Below are 16,503 nucleotides of genomic sequence, written 5' to 3'. Positions count from 1 at the left end.
ATAACATTATATATTTAATGTACGTCCTGACTGACTGATTTTTAACCTACGGCCTAAACTATTGATTGTAAAAGACTTGGAATTTTCGTAGCACCTTCGTAACATAACAAATTTACTCTGTAGGTGTGGAGGTATATAAAATGAAATAATTTTGTGAAATTTTATTGCACAAATATGGACAGTAAAGACTAGACTTATACAGTGTTTAACTTAATTCAAAATTTAAAATAAATATTTTGGCTCAAATATAGGTACTTCTTATACATATTGGGGTACCAATAATAGTTTTTTTTAATTTAATAAAAATAAAACAGAGATATTTTAAACAGTGTTATTATAATTGAGCAATATACATTTTAATTGTATAATTAGTGTTATTACTATGAACTATGAGGTGTTCGGATCTAGGACAATTAGTCCCCAGACAATTGGTCCCCGCAAAAAAATGTGGTATGCGGACAATTGGTCCCCGTCATAATTTTATACTCGGACAATTAGTCCCCGGCGTAAAAGTAAAAAGTTAAATACAAAATATATTTTTAGTTTTTACCTATCAATAAACGTTTTTAAAAATGTTTTTTCAATAACATAATAGGTAATAGTTATTTGTTTAAAAATAAATAAAAATGAACATAAAATATAATATAATATCGGTAATAATATTGGTCCCCGTCATAATTTTATACTTGAACAATTAGTCCCCGGCATAAAAGTAAAAAGTTAAATTCAAAATTTAATTAAAATTTATGTAAATCTCGAAAGCCTAAACAAATAATTTAAAATATCGTCTTTTGAAAAGTTATTATCAAAACTATTGCAAATAGAATTAATAATGTTTTTTTCTTTGTCACTTACAGGTTTCAACGATATCTATTATTTATTATTATGTTCATTTTTATTTATTTTTTAAACAAATAACTATTACCTATTATATTTTAAAAGTATTATATTATTGAAAAAACATCTTTAAGAACGTTTATTGATTGGTAAAAAAATACTTTGTATTTACCATTTTACTTTTACGCCGGGGACTAATTGTCCATTTGTCCGAGTATAAAATTATGACGGGGACCAATCGTCCGCGTACGACATTTTTTCGCGGGGACCAAATGTCCGCATACCGAGGTGTTCAAAAAAAGTTAAAAACGCATATTGCAATATTAATCATAATTAAAGAGATAAACGTCATCAAGGAGATGTACGTAGGTTGTCCGATAAATAAAGTACAAAGTTATTTTTAGCGTAAACAATGAACCATATCGGCCGGAAATTTCTAGAATTGATAATTTAGGTAACAAACGACATATTCTATGTGATATAACTATTATGGTTTAGTGTTCCGTCAGCTACGTAATTATAAACATGGAAAACCAGTATCTATTTTGCACAAAAGAAGTCCGCGCCGTCATTCGGTTTTTTAATTTTCAAAATATTTCTCCGACTGAAATTCATCGAAAAATAACCGAAGTTTATGGCCCACAAGTAATATCTCGAAAAAGTGTATCGGTTTGGTGTACAAAATTTAATTCAGGTCGAGAAAGTGTTGAAGATGAGGCAAAAAGTGGTGGACCAATAAGCACGTCCACCGCCGAAACCATTGATGCAGTCGAAAAACTGCTACGATCGGATAGACGACTCAAGATTAGGGAAATGGCCACACAACTTGATCTCCCAAAGACTACTGTGCATGAAATTGTTCATGAGAAATTAAATTTTCGTAAGGTTTGTGCGCGCTGGGTACCGAAAATGCTTACAGCAGACCACAAAACCAAACGTATGCGGATATCCATAGAGCATTTGAATCGTGCTCGTAATGACGAAAGCTTCCTCGATCACCTCATTACAGGAGATGAGACATGGGTTCATTATTCTACCCCTTACAACAAACGAGACTCGATGACTTGGAAACATCCCGAATCGCCAGTTCCAAAAAAATTCAAACAAACAATTTCCTCAAAAAAAGTGATGGCTACTGTGTTTTGGGATGCACAAGGAATTTTACTGATTGAATTTTTATCAAAAAATGAAACAATAAATGCTGACCGATACATTGAAACGTTAAAAAAATTGAAAGAAAAAATTTGTTTCAAGAGAAGAGGACAATTACGCTCAGGAAATGTGAAACTGCTGTATGACAATGCAACCCCACATTCAGCCGGAAAAACCAAAGCTTGGCTGGAAAAATACAAGTGGGAAGTATTGGAACATCCACCATATAGTCCTGATCTGGCACCTTCGGATTTTTTTTTTGTTTGGTCCGTTAAAAAAACACTTAGGAGGAACTCATTTTCAAAATGAGGAGGAGGTCATGAACGCAGTTACCGAGTACTTCGATGGAAAATGTGCTGCGTATTTCCGAGATGGCATTTTCAAATTACTCCATCGTTGGGAAAAATGCATCAATTTAAATGGTGACTATGTAGAAAAATAGAAAAATATGTCTAATTTATTGTGTAAAAATTTTAAAGTAATAAATTGATTTTTCATTATTCAGTATATTTTTGTACCTTATTTATCGGACAGCCTACGTATTACCCTAAAAATTGTACCTATACCTATCATTGCCTGCCTTTTTTTATCACTAATTTTCTATTTTTCAACACCCAAGAAAAATATCAAGTTATACGAGAAACAATAGTTGTTACGTAGATGAAAACTGTAGTAACTGATTATTATTGTCAACAGAAACTACCGAGCCGATTTATTTGATATTTCTTATAGTTAACTGTATAATATGTATATGTGTCTATATATAAGCACACTAAGAAAAGATTGTTAAAAATTCGCATTTTAAAGAGATCATGAAAACGAATATTTGTGTGTTTATAAGGTTGTCGTATGTAATTAATTAGGTACATAAAATAAAATAGCTATTATGATTGCCGATTGGATATAACTTTAGACCTGTAATTTAAATTTAGTCAAAACCTGCAAAATGACTGTTAAAAATATGTGTAGTTTACTGTTAACATTTACCAGAGTTTATGATTGAGTAAATCTACGCATATTATTTAATGTGTCACGAGCAATGTCGCATTTGTGCAGAACCATGCTAAGAGTGCTAAGGTCAGTAACGTTATTACGGTATTAGAGAGGATATGCTGGGGTTTTTATCTGGGGTTATTTAGCAAATCAGAACAGAAATCTTGATTTCATTTTATAATTTGACTATATTTATACATATATATACATTATAATGTAATAAACTTTTAACCCTCCCCCGCAAGAAAAAACAAAAAACAATAATAAGTTTTAAATTTGACTATATATATTAAGTTCACAATAAGAACTTTTTTAACACGATCATTTTGTTTTGTTAATAATTTTTCATGTATAAACGTACCTATAGTAGATGAATTTACAATAAATGTGTGAAGTATATTTGATTAGTATACACTATAACTAAAGTATACTTGCAATTTTTATTTTTAACACAGTAAAATTTTTCGTAATCCACTGGTCAAACAAATTTTCAATCAACCCGCAGGCGAAATTTTAAAAACTCAATTTTATATTTATATAACAAATAACAAAACATAATTTCTTACAATTATTTTTTTAGTTCTGTGTAACAAGAAGTTGCGGCATAATGTAGTCGCTTTTTAAGCGGCAAATTAATAATGAATGAAAGAGCAGAGGACTTGTAGCATTTGCATATTTGTTTTGCACAGTCACAAAAATAGTAGAGTACGAAACAAATACATTTCATATCTTTACAAAGCTAGTTTTGATTTTATTTTGCATATAAATGCCTATTTTGAACTTTTTTTGTTTTCATCCATTTTATACCTTTGGAGATACATTTTACTTAATTAATAATTTAATAAATTTTCTCTCCACTGACGTTTTTATTTTAAATAATACTTACAACAAAAACATAAATTTATTTTCAATTTTTGTCGTAAATATAGTTTTTAACTGTCCGCGGGCACACGTTTTTGCTAGAAGCGCTTGAGGTTCGCCGACAATACGATTAGATTAATTTGTGGTATATTTATTTTATTAAATAGTATTGATAATCGCTTACAAATTTACGATGTGATGTATTGCCGATAATTTAATAATTCTAATACGTAGAATAGAACAAATAAAACTAATTCAAAATAATAAATTCTATTAATCTGTTAAATAAAATACAAAAAAAAATAAGTTTTCTTATTTTTATTTTTTTTTAATCAAGACAAGTACAAACATTGTTACAAAAGCGGATATTATCTAAGGCGCTTTCAGTCTATTGTCGCTTTCGATCAATTAGCCGCGGACGAACAACTGGATGTGATTACGACTTCTACAGTATCAACGAGGGGGTCCCCACAAAACAATATTATCAACGACGACGGTATCAACTTACTATCTCGAGTTCATTTTTGCGTTAAATTTATATTATTTATTATATATATATATATATATATATCGTTCTACGTTAAATGCCGTAAAAGGTTATTTTCGGGGTCCTGGGGGTCGAAGATCAGCGGTTCGGCGCTGAGTGTCTGTATACTGCTGAGCCGTTGTTTGAATAACGGTCGTGAGAATAAACGGCTCGAGAAATCAAGATACGATTCTTCTTTCCCGAAATATATGTAATTTAATACGCAATACCTACGCATTTCGGTTTCGGATTTTCGACGTTGGACATTTATAATTGATACACTGTTTATAGCTATTTTTATCGACGCCATTCGCCACCCGACCGGCACGAACTCGAGATGTCACGTGCTCCCTGACCGTAAGCCTCTCGTCATTTAACCGTGCGAAAGGTGTTTTTTTTTATTTACAAAGGGATTTGTGCTTGTCAAACTGGCCGAAGATATGGCTGATCCTATTATCGGGCAGAAATCGACGCGAAGGAAACAATGGACTTTACTGAGTAACGATACATCATTATTTAATATACAAAATACATTAGTTAAATGGTTGTCGAATTTTGTGGTAATTTATTTTTCATCCTCTACAGACCAAACTCAAAGTCGTTACAACCGTTTTGGAAGTTTCTTGGCGGAAGATGGATGGCCTGATTCCCAGGTTGATTTGGCAAAACAGTTGCTGAACGAGAACTGCGGTAAGACATAAATTATTTAGATGTGTTATTGTTTATGGCAGGGGTCATCAACTGGCGGACCACGAACACTTTTTACGGACCCTTAGCCGCGGAGTAAATATTAAAATTTTTATACTATAAATAAATAAAAATTATAAGTGTATCATATAAAATTTATATTACGACAAAAAAATTATATTAATCTGTATTGAACAAATACATAAATAAATCAATATAAATACTAATAAAAAAAAAAAATTTATTAATGTGTGTAAATTATTAAAACTGTTAGGGCCAGTATGGTAAGCTTCAAAACGGACCTCCATAGAAATTAGTTGGTGACCCCTGGTTTATGGTGTAAAAAATACAATATCATAATTTTGTGATATATTTTGTAGGTACAATAAAATAAAATGATGATTTAGAGGTAAAATTAGATAAATAACATAATGCATTAATTATATAATTTTATATTAAATTTAAACAACATTAAAATAACTTGTTTTATAAGTACAAGTTACCCAATATTTACATTTTTTGCTTTCTCGAAAAGTACCATAATTATTATTACTTGGTTATTTTACCTAGGCCACTTTGCTTTTATTTTTTCATATAGTTGCAACTTATCTAGATAATAGGCATACATTTCTATGTCAACCTATGAATTATGAATGATTTCTATTATTTATTTATTATAAAACATGTAAAAATAAAGTGTTTTAATTTTTCTCCTACAATGTAGTACCTTTAGGTACTATTCAAACTTATTTTTAAGTATTTATAATTTTTAAATTATTTTGTTTTACTAATAGAAGATGAAAAAGATCAAGAAGAAAATGCTAGATTAGGTGTTTATTGGCTGATCAAGGCTTCTTCTCAAGGACATAAAAAGGCAACTGAACTTCTAAGAGAATGTCTTGAGACGGGAAAAGGTTTGGTCATAATTTAATCAAACTTATTATTTATAATAAATTTATCAATCATCCCCACTAGATATAAACAGCTTCAGCAAATGTTTAAACTTATAATCATTTGCATCAATTTGTTAACTGAATACTTGTTTAGGTATCACTGAACATAATTGGTTGGATGTTAAAGTTTGTTTGGAAACTTCTCAAGAGGATAAAATCATTCAAAAAACAGCTCATGAAATATTTGATAGGTACTAACTGCTCTATTATATTTATTTATAATATGAAATTTCAGAATAACAATTAAGTTAATAATCCATTAGAAAGATGTCACTCTCACATGTATTGTTTCTGTTTTAAAAATATATGACATAGTGAATTTGCAATCAGCAAACTTAACCAATTTTTTGCTAACTTTAATATTAGAGTTTACCAATCTATTATACAACGTAAAGGTAATCTATGTTTATTTGACAGTTTTTCTATAATAATTTAAGTATTATAGACATTTGAATCTAAATTTTAGATAATATTTTTACCTTTAAGTTTAATAATAATTAATAGGTCAATTCACTCTATTAAATCTAACTTAAAATTGGTTTTGCTAAATGTATACTTACCATGTTGAATATTTGTAAAGATGAAGACAACACAGTAAATGTGATGTATTAAGTGCTTCTATATATACTCCGGCCCACGAGAGACCACTTCTGGGCGGCGACCAAAATTCATCTGTTCTCGCGCATTCCCACCACTAAACTCTCCAAAACACTGGTCGCCGTCAATGCGCACCGCCGCCACCGTCCCACTCAATCATTTGTATGTGCGACAAAGTAGTACTCTCTCATAGGCCAGAGTATAGTAACTGTAAATTGATTAAAAAAAAAATGTCTTATTCAAATAATTATAATAGATGAGTGATGACTAATAACTATCAAATACTTAATAATAATTAATATGTGAAATGATGTAGATCAAGTAGACTGGTACTGAGTTTTAAATCTATGCTAAATTTAAATAATTTAATAAAAAAAATTACCATAATAAATTTATCAATTTCATTAATTTTTCTTCTCTTACAACACTTTTATTGTGCTTTTTATTCTGTTATTTAGAAGTTTAAGTATAACTATTCTTTATGCAATGTACTTATTACATTATTTTTTGTTATTGCAGAATGTCAGCTGGTGAAGACTTTATCACTAGTGACCAATTGAAAGATGAATTAAATCAAGCATGTAGTAAAAAATCCATTAGTTCAGACATAATTAAAGTAGATGAAAACTCTAAAGAATACAAATGTTTAAAATCATCGCGGCAAGGTAATAAAAAATTCTTTTTGCTTTGCAAAAAAAATTGCTTTTCTATTATTTGAATGTCAATACACGTCAATTGATATATCTGAACACTGTTATCCAAACGTATTAACTGGTTATATCTATCAGTTATATTGACCATTTAATATTTATTATTAGTACATAACGCTCATATGCATATAAATTGATAATTTATACGCTATATGATTATCTAAACAGCGTACACGAGTGGTCAGCATATCAATACATAAATACTGTATTATTTTTGTTAATATTGTTTATTATATAAATAATATATCAATGACCATTATTTTTCATTTTACCTAGTTAAAGTAATTTACTGTATACTCTACTTTTCAGTCATATTTTGTTTTCTACAGTGTACACATCTTTATGCATAAGTATTTATTGTAATATGTGATAATAATTTCATACATATTTCATAGTAAATAATACATTTTTAAAAATTCCTAGTATTCAAAATTTCACCAATTTAACTAGGTGTGGTCCCAATTAGTTTGGGTAATCGATGTTCTATTATATATATATTTCTTTGTTTTAGATTGGAAATCCAGAATAAATGAATCTGGTGAGAAACTTACTGAAGATGTATTAGTCAATGCTGCTAAAGATTTTTCACGTGGACAAATGCCACTTGTGCAAAAAATACTTACCATTGAAGAAAACAAAAATGCCATATCTACTACTTGTGATTTATTTCTCCAGCCAGTGTACATTATTCACAATTATAATCTTTGTCTTCAAGAGAGATTGAATAAAAGATTTTCCAAGTTGCCATTAAATCCATTCTCATATTTTCACGCTCCAACATTGATAATGACACTTCTCTGTTTTATATTGGGCTTAGATGGTATTCGTCTGTTGATTCCTTATATTTTATTTTATGGTTCATTGCTTGCAATGGTAGTTGCCACAGTATGTGCACTATGTGCAAAAAGAGATTATGGACGATTCCGCAGATGGTCAAATTTGTTTATCACTTACAGTGGTGGTTGTCTCAGTGCTCAAGAAGCGGAATATCAACATTTAATGAACACTCTTAAGCCATATGTTTTCTTTTTTGCATCATTAGGAGCTCATTTATTTATGAAGACTGTAATTGATTCTGACACCATGTTTCAATCTGAATTAACTATTGTATCAATTTGCTTAACATTTTACACACTATATTCATTTTCGGTAATATATACTAAGTCTTACAATTTACTATAAATATTGTAATATCATTTAAATTAAGAATGACCTTTTTTTATAACTTAATTTTTTTGTTTTAGTTAAGTGGCCCAAAACTGGGCAAGACCAAAAACATAGATCTAATTGCACTGTTATCGTTTTGTGTTAATGTGTTAGCAAAATATCCATATGAAACTGATACAGTAGTAAGTAAAGGTTGGAGATTTCTTGATTTACATGTACCAACATTTGCATCATATGTCATTGGTAAGTGAAATATTTTTTTATCATCTATAATCTATATTATATTAACTGAATACATAAATGTTCTAGGAAATGGTGTTGAATTTTGTCTCAACTTTAGAGCTTTGTTTTATTTAATATTACCAGCGATTATGGTTAAAATGGCTGCACGTAATAATTGGAGAGGAATTTACACTGACTTGATACCACATTGCATGACACTTTCATGGTGGCAAATGGCTCTAGTTGCTTCACAAGGTATGTGATATTTATTTGAAAACTACAAGTGAATCAACAAATAATAATTTTGATAATTTTTTTATGTATCGTTCATAGAGTCTACATGGTATGGGTTAGTTCGTAGTATATTAGCCTTAGTCTGTGTGTTTATATTGTTTCCAATTACTGGTATTTTCTTGCCATTTGTCACTATTGGCAACGATTTTGAGACAATATATCAAATTATTCAATTGCCTGTTGTTCTAATATTTATGTGGATTTTACATATAGTCTTGCAATATTTCAAACGTAAAGGTTTTCGCACCGATTCATTTTATACTTATTTGCAGGTACTTGAATTAATATTTAAAATTTTAAACTATTAACTTTGTAAATAACTGTAATTTCTTATAGGTTCTTATAGTTTTAATTGGCACAACTATTTGTGTTTTTAACAACTATGAGCGTATACAACAATGGATTGAGCCGCCTGCTGAACATCATTTAACTTATAATGATTTCTCAGAATTTTGTAACAAAGATATTGGTAAAAATTCACAAGAGACCACTGTAATGGCTGACATTGACTGTTCACAATTAATTGGTCTAAATGTGCAATGGGATGGTTACATAAAATCCAGCAAAGTTGTTTCAGTACACAATCCTATTTTAACTATATTAAGCTTCTTTCCAAAAGTAAGTTAAATAGGAAAAAAAATACTTTAATTTTATTGATTTAAAATATTTTTTAGATTATATCGAATCCATTGACTTGTTTACTGGGTAAACGTTTATCGACATGTTCAGACAGTTATGGCTGTAACGTGAGCTCAAAACTATCTGACCTTTGCCATTTATCTGAATGGAATCGTTATACATATGAAATAGAAATAAAAATGAGTAATGAAGGTGTATGGGGCAACAGTGGTGATATAACGACACTGTTAACCAATAGTCAAGACATCATAATGGACAATGCAACAAAAAGTTTAAGAGAAAATGACCATGTTTGGTTTTCAGGTCAGTTGTCTGGTAACAAATTTGGTATATTAACAGCCAAAAATCCATTCGTACAAGCATCTTCTGTTGGATGTTTGACATGTTCCAAGGTGCATGTCATCAACAACAATGTTAGACAAAAATCATTTGATGATGAATTTGTCAAATGTGCTAAAAGACTGTTTCAATTCATTTTATATCCAATTGTATTATTTAAATGATCTTTGTAAAAAAAATTAATCCTACTAAAATTAGTTATCATAAGTTTAATATTTATTTTTAATACTTATAAAGCATCGTGTGCACTGTGTATTATTTTATTTTAACACTTAATAATGAGAAGTGCAATAATTAAGAATAATTTTTACTAATAATTAAGAAAGTAATCAACAATTTGTTTTGTTTATAAAAAAAATATATTTAGTAATGAATATTATATATTTAACTAAAAACTTAATTTATTTTCTTTACATTTGAAAAAAAAATTATTAGAAACAAATTGTCAAACCCAGTCAATAATAAGTTATTATAGAAGTAATCATGATCTATTTTTACATTTATAGAAAAAAAAAAATATTTTCTATTTAGTAACATTTAATCAGGCTATCATTACAAAATTACACCATGATAAAATATTGAATAATTAAAAAGTTCCAATAAATGTAGATATAATTTTTATAAATTGATGTACCAATTATATAATATACAAAAACAAACAATTTAACTAGAACCCTATGGGAATTTAAATAAAGTTAATTAATTGTTTTGAAAATTCAGTTAACAACCTTGCTTGTGTCTATTTAATAAGGAATATTATTTAGGCCATATGCAATCTTTGTCTCTTTAAAAAAATAAATAAAATATTTATTATAATCTGATAATTTTACCAAGTTTTTTCTGTATGGTATGTTTTTAAGCAAAACATAAAACTCATTGATAGAATCTAACCAGATTAATCAAGCAAGCCATGAATAACTCTTTAATTAATTAAACAACACTATAAATATGTATACCAATATAATCATTAATCATTCATTATTTTGATTTGGATTCAACTCACTAGTGGTGCATAGTGGAAAATAAGTATCTTCTTGATGTACAATAAATGATTACATTAGCAATTCAACACAAGTATTATATATATAGATTACTATATAGATTGAAAATAAATTTGTTTGTAAAAAGAATATAAATGTTTAATAAATTGTAAACATTTTAGTATGATATATATCTTAAAGTAGATATAGCTTAAAACTTTAAATAGAATTTTAATATAAAACAATAGTTAGACATCTAAGAATATTCTAAATTTAAAATAGTTTTGTACAAAACATAATTTATCTTAAAAGAAGTTTATAAAACAATATAATGTAATAACTTCATTGACAAAATAAATACATCACAGCTTAAGTAGTTGGTTATAAGAAAAATGTTTACATCAAAAGTTTTATGATAATAACAGTACGGGTTAAGCACCAAGCAACAACTGAATTTCTTCCATTGTCTTACCCTTAGTTTCGGGAACAATAAATACCACGAAGAATGTGCCAAAAACACAGACCACAGTGTAGAGCCAGAATGTGTTGTATAAATGAATAATAGATACCAATGACGTGAAGAATTTGGTAGCCAAGAATACAAAAAACCAATTTGCCATACAGACTATTGAGCTAGCAATGCCTAAAATAAACACAAATGATATTAATAAAGAATAGTTTACAGTTTTAGTAGGTATATATTTAGTTAAAAACAAAACTGTTATACATTTCATCAGCATACTGCTCAAAGTACTTTAAATATGCGATAAAATGATGATAAAAATTTATGTATCCTGAAAACACATCTTACCTTTAATTTGAGCTGGAAATATTTCACCCATCAACATCCATGGGATTGGACCGAAACCCATTGAGAATAATATTATGAATATGCACAATGACAATAATGGAATAAATCCTATTGATGAAACGTCATAATTGTTATCCTTTGCATAGAAAAATCCACCAATGAAAAATGTACAAATTCCCATTGCAATAACAGAACACAAAAGCAGAATCTTTCGTCCCAATTTATCAACAACAAGTGTTGACACATAAGTAGACAAAACAGCCATGATACCTACAATAACTGTTGATGCATTTGAACTTATTGAGCTACCAGTTGCCTAAAATAAATTCACATTTTCAGGTAATAATTTTTAAAATAACAGAATTGTTTACATTAAAGATAGTTGTGGCGTAGAAAATAACAGTGTTACATCCCGTAAACTGCATAAAAACCATAACCCCAAGGCCTAAGTATAGCCCTCGTTTGGCTGGTGTAGTTTTGAATGCTTCCATGATTGGAACTCTTTCTCTTTCAGTCTGTAAAATTATGTTTATTGTTTATTTATTTACTACATACAATATACATAATTATAAATTATGTAAATGTCTGTACTTTAGCCAAAGAATCTTGCATTATATTTAATTCTTGGTCCACTTGACTAAAAGGTCTGCGGAAATATTTCAATGATAATCGAGCTTTTTCTATATTTCCTTTTGATAGGTAGAAAATTGGACTTTCTGGTACTAAAAACATCAAACACAAATAGACCGCTGGAACAATTGCACAAGCAATAGATAGACCAAATAAATTTAACTGTAAAAGAGCATAATAATATGAATAAAAAATATAATGAAGTTTTATATAGTTAAGACTTACATATGATCCCAAGACATAGGTGAACAAGATACCTGAAAATACTTGTAACTGAAAATAAGTGCCTAAAGTTCCACGTATTTCCTTATTAGCTATTTCAGAGGTATATTGTGGTACTATCACAGAGTATGAGCCACTAGCAAATCCAGTTAAAAGTCTGCCGATACAGATTATCACCACCTTAGAGAATTATTTTTTAAATAAAATTTAAATATGAATTAAAAATATAAATATTTACAGAATTAGCACATATTATCATTTCCCATCCAAAGAGTGCAGGGACAGTTAACATTATCATCAGACGTTTACGTCCCAATCTGTTCACTAGAACACCCATAAATGGGCATCCAAGCATGGCACCAAGTGGCATGCATGATGCAATCCATGAAACATCATTCTCAGTAATGTGGAATCCATATTGCCCATTTTCCATCATTGGGCCAGCTGGAGACGTCCATCCTAGTGTTGTGCCCATGATGAACCCGCCAATAGTTACTATGGCCATGTATAACAATTGTAAAATTAGTAAAAAATACATGTATAATTAATTAAGGACTTTCAATGACCTACCGATCAAAGTGACTAAATATTGAGTTCTGTATTGTGTTTTTTCGCAGCCTGTTTTTTGAGGCAAATTTATAGTTTGATACATTGTTTTTTCAACAAGAGGACTATGTTCACTATACACTTCCTAAAACAATCAAATACATTTGCCAATAGTCATCTGAATGACATATTACTTATTTCCACAATATGTACCACTAATAAACTAATAAAATTTAATGTATTCAAATAATAGAAGCACAATAGTAACAACCTCTAAGGCAGTCTTATACGCTTCATCTGATCCTTCAGCTTCGCCGGGCTTTAAAGTGCTCATAATTTAGCCGGAAAGAACGATTTTCAGAAATGTTTTGACAGTAATCTATCACGTAGGTCGAAATAAATATTCCAAATATCGTCACTGATGATTGATTGCTTTACGATTATTCTAGCGCAATAAAACTGCATGAGTGAATTCGAACGAAAATTGTCGGAACTTTGAACACATTTAAAAATTTAAATAAACAATAAAAATAAACGTGATTCATATTGGATAATGATAAAAATGTGTTATCTAATCAACATCAACATGAACTTTGGAGTTTGACCGCTTTCTGTTTTGAATGTTTTGATACATTTTAAAGTTTAGTTGGATACTTAGGTCCACGAATTAAAATATATATTTTAATTCGTGCTTAGGTCTCAGCTCTGGCTGATAGGGCTCTTATATCTACATTTCTATATACTTTAGTAGTTTTACCGTCGTCGTACAACAAAAACAGATTTATTATATAATACTTGATATTACGGTAGTAACACAATAGTAATGTTTATTAGATAATTATTAACTTATATGGCGATGGTGATATTGTAATTATTTATGTCATCTCCACGACGCTGTCAAATTGAATTCGAAAGATCCGTTTTGTTCGTTAATTGTTATTGTGTTTATCAATTGAAATTTAAAATATAAACTAAATAAAATAGTAAATACTCAGAGGTGGACTAGCCAGGGACTAATGGACTCGATTAAAAAATTATATAAAATAGTATTAATAGTAAAAGTAGTAAAACACACTGACAATTAACAAAATATTATTATATTATATTTTTCTAAATTTTGTAAATAAGTCAATGGTAAAACACCATTAATTTACTTCTAAGATTATAAGTAAAGACCGGATTTTGCATAAAATGCATGTTGTTAATTTCAACATCATATACATGCAGCATTGAGTGTCCACAAATCATTACTTGATTGATTAAATATCAAAATTTTATACTGCATATTTTTGCATATTTTAACAAAAACCGTACAAATATACAACTAACAATCAAAGAAACACACATCATAGGTACGTTTATATAATATATTAATATCAAATATTTTATGTCTCAAAGAATATTCGGACGCTAAAAATAGTTCCATAGGTTGGTTGTACGGGTTTTATAGTGGAGATTTTAATAAAATATTTTTGAATTACAATTTAACAAAAAATTACATTTTTGTTCTATATTATACATGTCACTTTTTGTTTATGAACAATTTAATAAAATATAAAATATAAAATTTAATAAAAATTGAAATTTTATTTTGCATGTTTTGCATTTTTTCCTTGCATATTCTTACTTTTTTTAGTGCATGTTTGCATGCATATTTTACAATTTAAAATGCATATAAATCCGGTCTTTAATTATAAGAATGATAATAGAGAGTACGAGCACAGAATATAACAGTCAACAGAGTGCCTTGGATTTTTAAATTTGAAAAATTCTATGAATTGAATACTTATTATGAACAATACGATAACCGATGAGCGACACACTGTCACGCTTATAATCTCTTATTTGTACAAATTATTAAAATTAAAATGTTACTTCATATTTTCATGAGACGCGTTCGTGTCGTTCGACGTAATACTTTAACTTACATACAATTTAATATCTATATTCTATACTATTCTCAAATTGTCTCTAAACAGTAAACCTAAATAGTAAATATATTTATAATATAGTGTACTGTATGTCTGTATGCCAACAAAGTATCAATATAAATATTTCCTATATTAGCAATATTACAATAATTGTTATTTAACATACACTTATATTTTCTTCTTGAAAATCTTGGATATTAATATATCTATTCATAATATATTAATATAGGTATTAAAATTATTAACTATTGCCTAATAAATGATTTACCCTTGTTAATAATTATTAATTTATACTTTATCAGAGGACCTCTGAATCATTCATATTTTATTCGGTCAAAAAAAAAAGTTGTTGCCATTGCTATATATAGTCATAATATAGAAGTATGAATTTCAATTTTATAATCTGTTCTTTTAAATAAAATTTATTTCTTTTCTTTTGTGGCGACCAAAGCATCAAAGGCCAAGACAAATTTAGGGAGTGCCGTAGCCCGTCCAGGCTCTCTTCTTGGTGCCGCCACTAACAACGGTATGCATTCAATATATTTTAATTTATATTAAAATGGAACACGAATAAATAAAATTATACTATTTTATATACTTACACTCATACGCGTGTTTAAACGTTATAATAATATGTAGCTGTAGCTCGCTACATAATATAATGATCAATAGGACTTTTAGGTAGATATTCATAAATATTGTATAGAGTATGGAGCTAAACAAATAATAATTTTCAAATTGTAATGTTTACATTATGTTTGTATTATAAATAGACTGTTCTTATGTATATGATATATATATATATATATTGTAAATATTGTTCAACCCCCCGAAAACAATTTCTAGTCATGCCCCTGTACTGCAGTATATAGTACAAATGCACTATTAAAGGTTTATTCTCTTGTACAACAGTAGTACTTATTGTAAATTTTTTTAGTAGAGAGAGTTACAAATTCTGACCTAAAAAACCTAACTAGTAACTATTATTGAAGGAATATAGGTCAAAAAAGTACAGGACACTGAAAATTACATTGATTTTATAGGGATTTAAATGCGTAAAACGGCGTGTTCTAATATTCATATCTTGAACAATGATAAAATATTAGATATTTTGTTGTCTTGAACTACTATTACAATTCACAAAACAATATTCATATTATTATCCTTACCATCACGTACAAGGACTCAGGAATTTGAGGAATACCTGGATTCATTCAGCCTGTTGAATTGCCTTTTGATCAGTAGAATTACTAAGATTATGCTTAAATTAGATGCACGGTTGTAGTTCCGTCTCCTCCATGGTTCTTTTATAAATTATAATTGATAATTAAATATGTTTAAAAATTCCAAAAATTAGTTTTTGAGTAACTACATTATTTAATCACGTTGTACATTTTGATATATTA

At 28.6% G+C, this 16,503-nt stretch overlaps 3 protein-coding genes across 3 annotated transcripts; 2 read left to right on the top strand and 1 right to left on the bottom strand.

Annotated features, from left to right (window-relative positions):
* The first annotated feature begins 1,362 nt into the window (after positions 1 to 1,362).
* On the top strand, positions 1,363 to 2,298 carry LOC132923035 (histone-lysine N-methyltransferase SETMAR-like). Its single transcript, XM_060986829.1, has one exon. It carries the CDS (start codon positions 1,363 to 1,365, stop codon positions 2,296 to 2,298), a length of 936 nt encoding a protein of 311 aa, XP_060842812.1.
* A 2,097-nt stretch (positions 2,299 to 4,395) lies between these two features.
* Positions 4,396 to 10,377, top strand: LOC132920192 (wolframin). The gene is made up of 12 exons (XM_060982369.1): positions 4,396 to 4,580; positions 4,661 to 4,867; positions 4,955 to 5,059; positions 5,851 to 5,970; positions 6,104 to 6,200; positions 7,126 to 7,271; positions 7,828 to 8,465; positions 8,561 to 8,726; positions 8,793 to 8,960; positions 9,039 to 9,271; positions 9,336 to 9,617; positions 9,674 to 10,377. Exons 2-12 carry the CDS (start codon positions 4,810 to 4,812, stop codon positions 10,139 to 10,141), a joined length of 2,481 nt encoding a protein of 826 aa, XP_060838352.1. The 5' UTR covers positions 4,396 to 4,580; positions 4,661 to 4,809; the 3' UTR covers positions 10,142 to 10,377.
* A 494-nt stretch (positions 10,378 to 10,871) lies between these two features.
* LOC132920193 (facilitated trehalose transporter Tret1-2 homolog) lies at positions 10,872 to 13,721 on the bottom strand. Its single transcript, XM_060982371.1, has 8 exons — positions 13,438 to 13,721; positions 13,191 to 13,311; positions 12,859 to 13,115; positions 12,624 to 12,800; positions 12,360 to 12,560; positions 12,140 to 12,283; positions 11,769 to 12,084; positions 10,872 to 11,600 (listed from the first exon to the last, which is right to left on the bottom strand). Exons 1-8 carry the CDS (start codon positions 13,498 to 13,500, stop codon positions 11,389 to 11,391), a joined length of 1,491 nt encoding a protein of 496 aa, XP_060838354.1. The 5' UTR covers positions 13,501 to 13,721; the 3' UTR covers positions 10,872 to 11,388.
* Between the last annotated feature and the right edge of the window lie 2,782 nt (positions 13,722 to 16,503).

The sequence above is a fragment of the Rhopalosiphum padi genome, chromosome 2, assembly GCF_020882245.1.
Source record: "Rhopalosiphum padi isolate XX-2018 chromosome 2, ASM2088224v1, whole genome shotgun sequence".
Lineage (NCBI taxonomy): Eukaryota > Metazoa > Arthropoda > Insecta > Hemiptera > Aphididae > Rhopalosiphum > Rhopalosiphum padi.
The sequence above is the reverse complement of the archived record's forward strand: the minus strand, read 5'-3'. Positions and strand labels throughout refer to the sequence as shown.

Excerpts from the sequence above, each read along its gene's own strand:
- LOC132923035 (XM_060986829.1), top strand. The coding sequence starts at position 1,363 with ATGGAAAACCAGTATCTATTTTGCACAAAAGAAGTCCGCGCCGTCATT.
- LOC132920192 (XM_060982369.1), top strand. The coding sequence starts at position 4,810 with ATGGCTGATCCTATTATCGGGCAGAAATCGACGCGAAGGAAACAATGG. Across the intron at positions 6,201-7,125 it reads GCTCATGAAATATTTGATAG|AATGTCAGCTGGTGAAGACT; the intron begins GTACTAACTGCT and ends TTGTTATTGCAG. Across the intron at positions 8,727-8,792 it reads ATTTGCATCATATGTCATTG|GAAATGGTGTTGAATTTTGT; the intron begins GTAAGTGAAATA and ends TAAATGTTCTAG.
- LOC132920193 (XM_060982371.1), bottom strand. The coding sequence starts at position 13,500 with ATGAGCACTTTAAAGCCCGGCGAAGCTGAAGGATCAGATGAAGCGTAT. Across the intron at positions 12,561-12,623 it reads CCTATGTCTTGGGATCATAT|TTAAATTTATTTGGTCTATC; the intron begins GTAAGTCTTAAC and ends GCTCTTTTACAG. Across the intron at positions 12,284-12,359 it reads TGCAAGATTCTTTGGCTAAA|ACTGAAAGAGAAAGAGTTCC; the intron begins GTACAGACATTT and ends ATAATTTTACAG.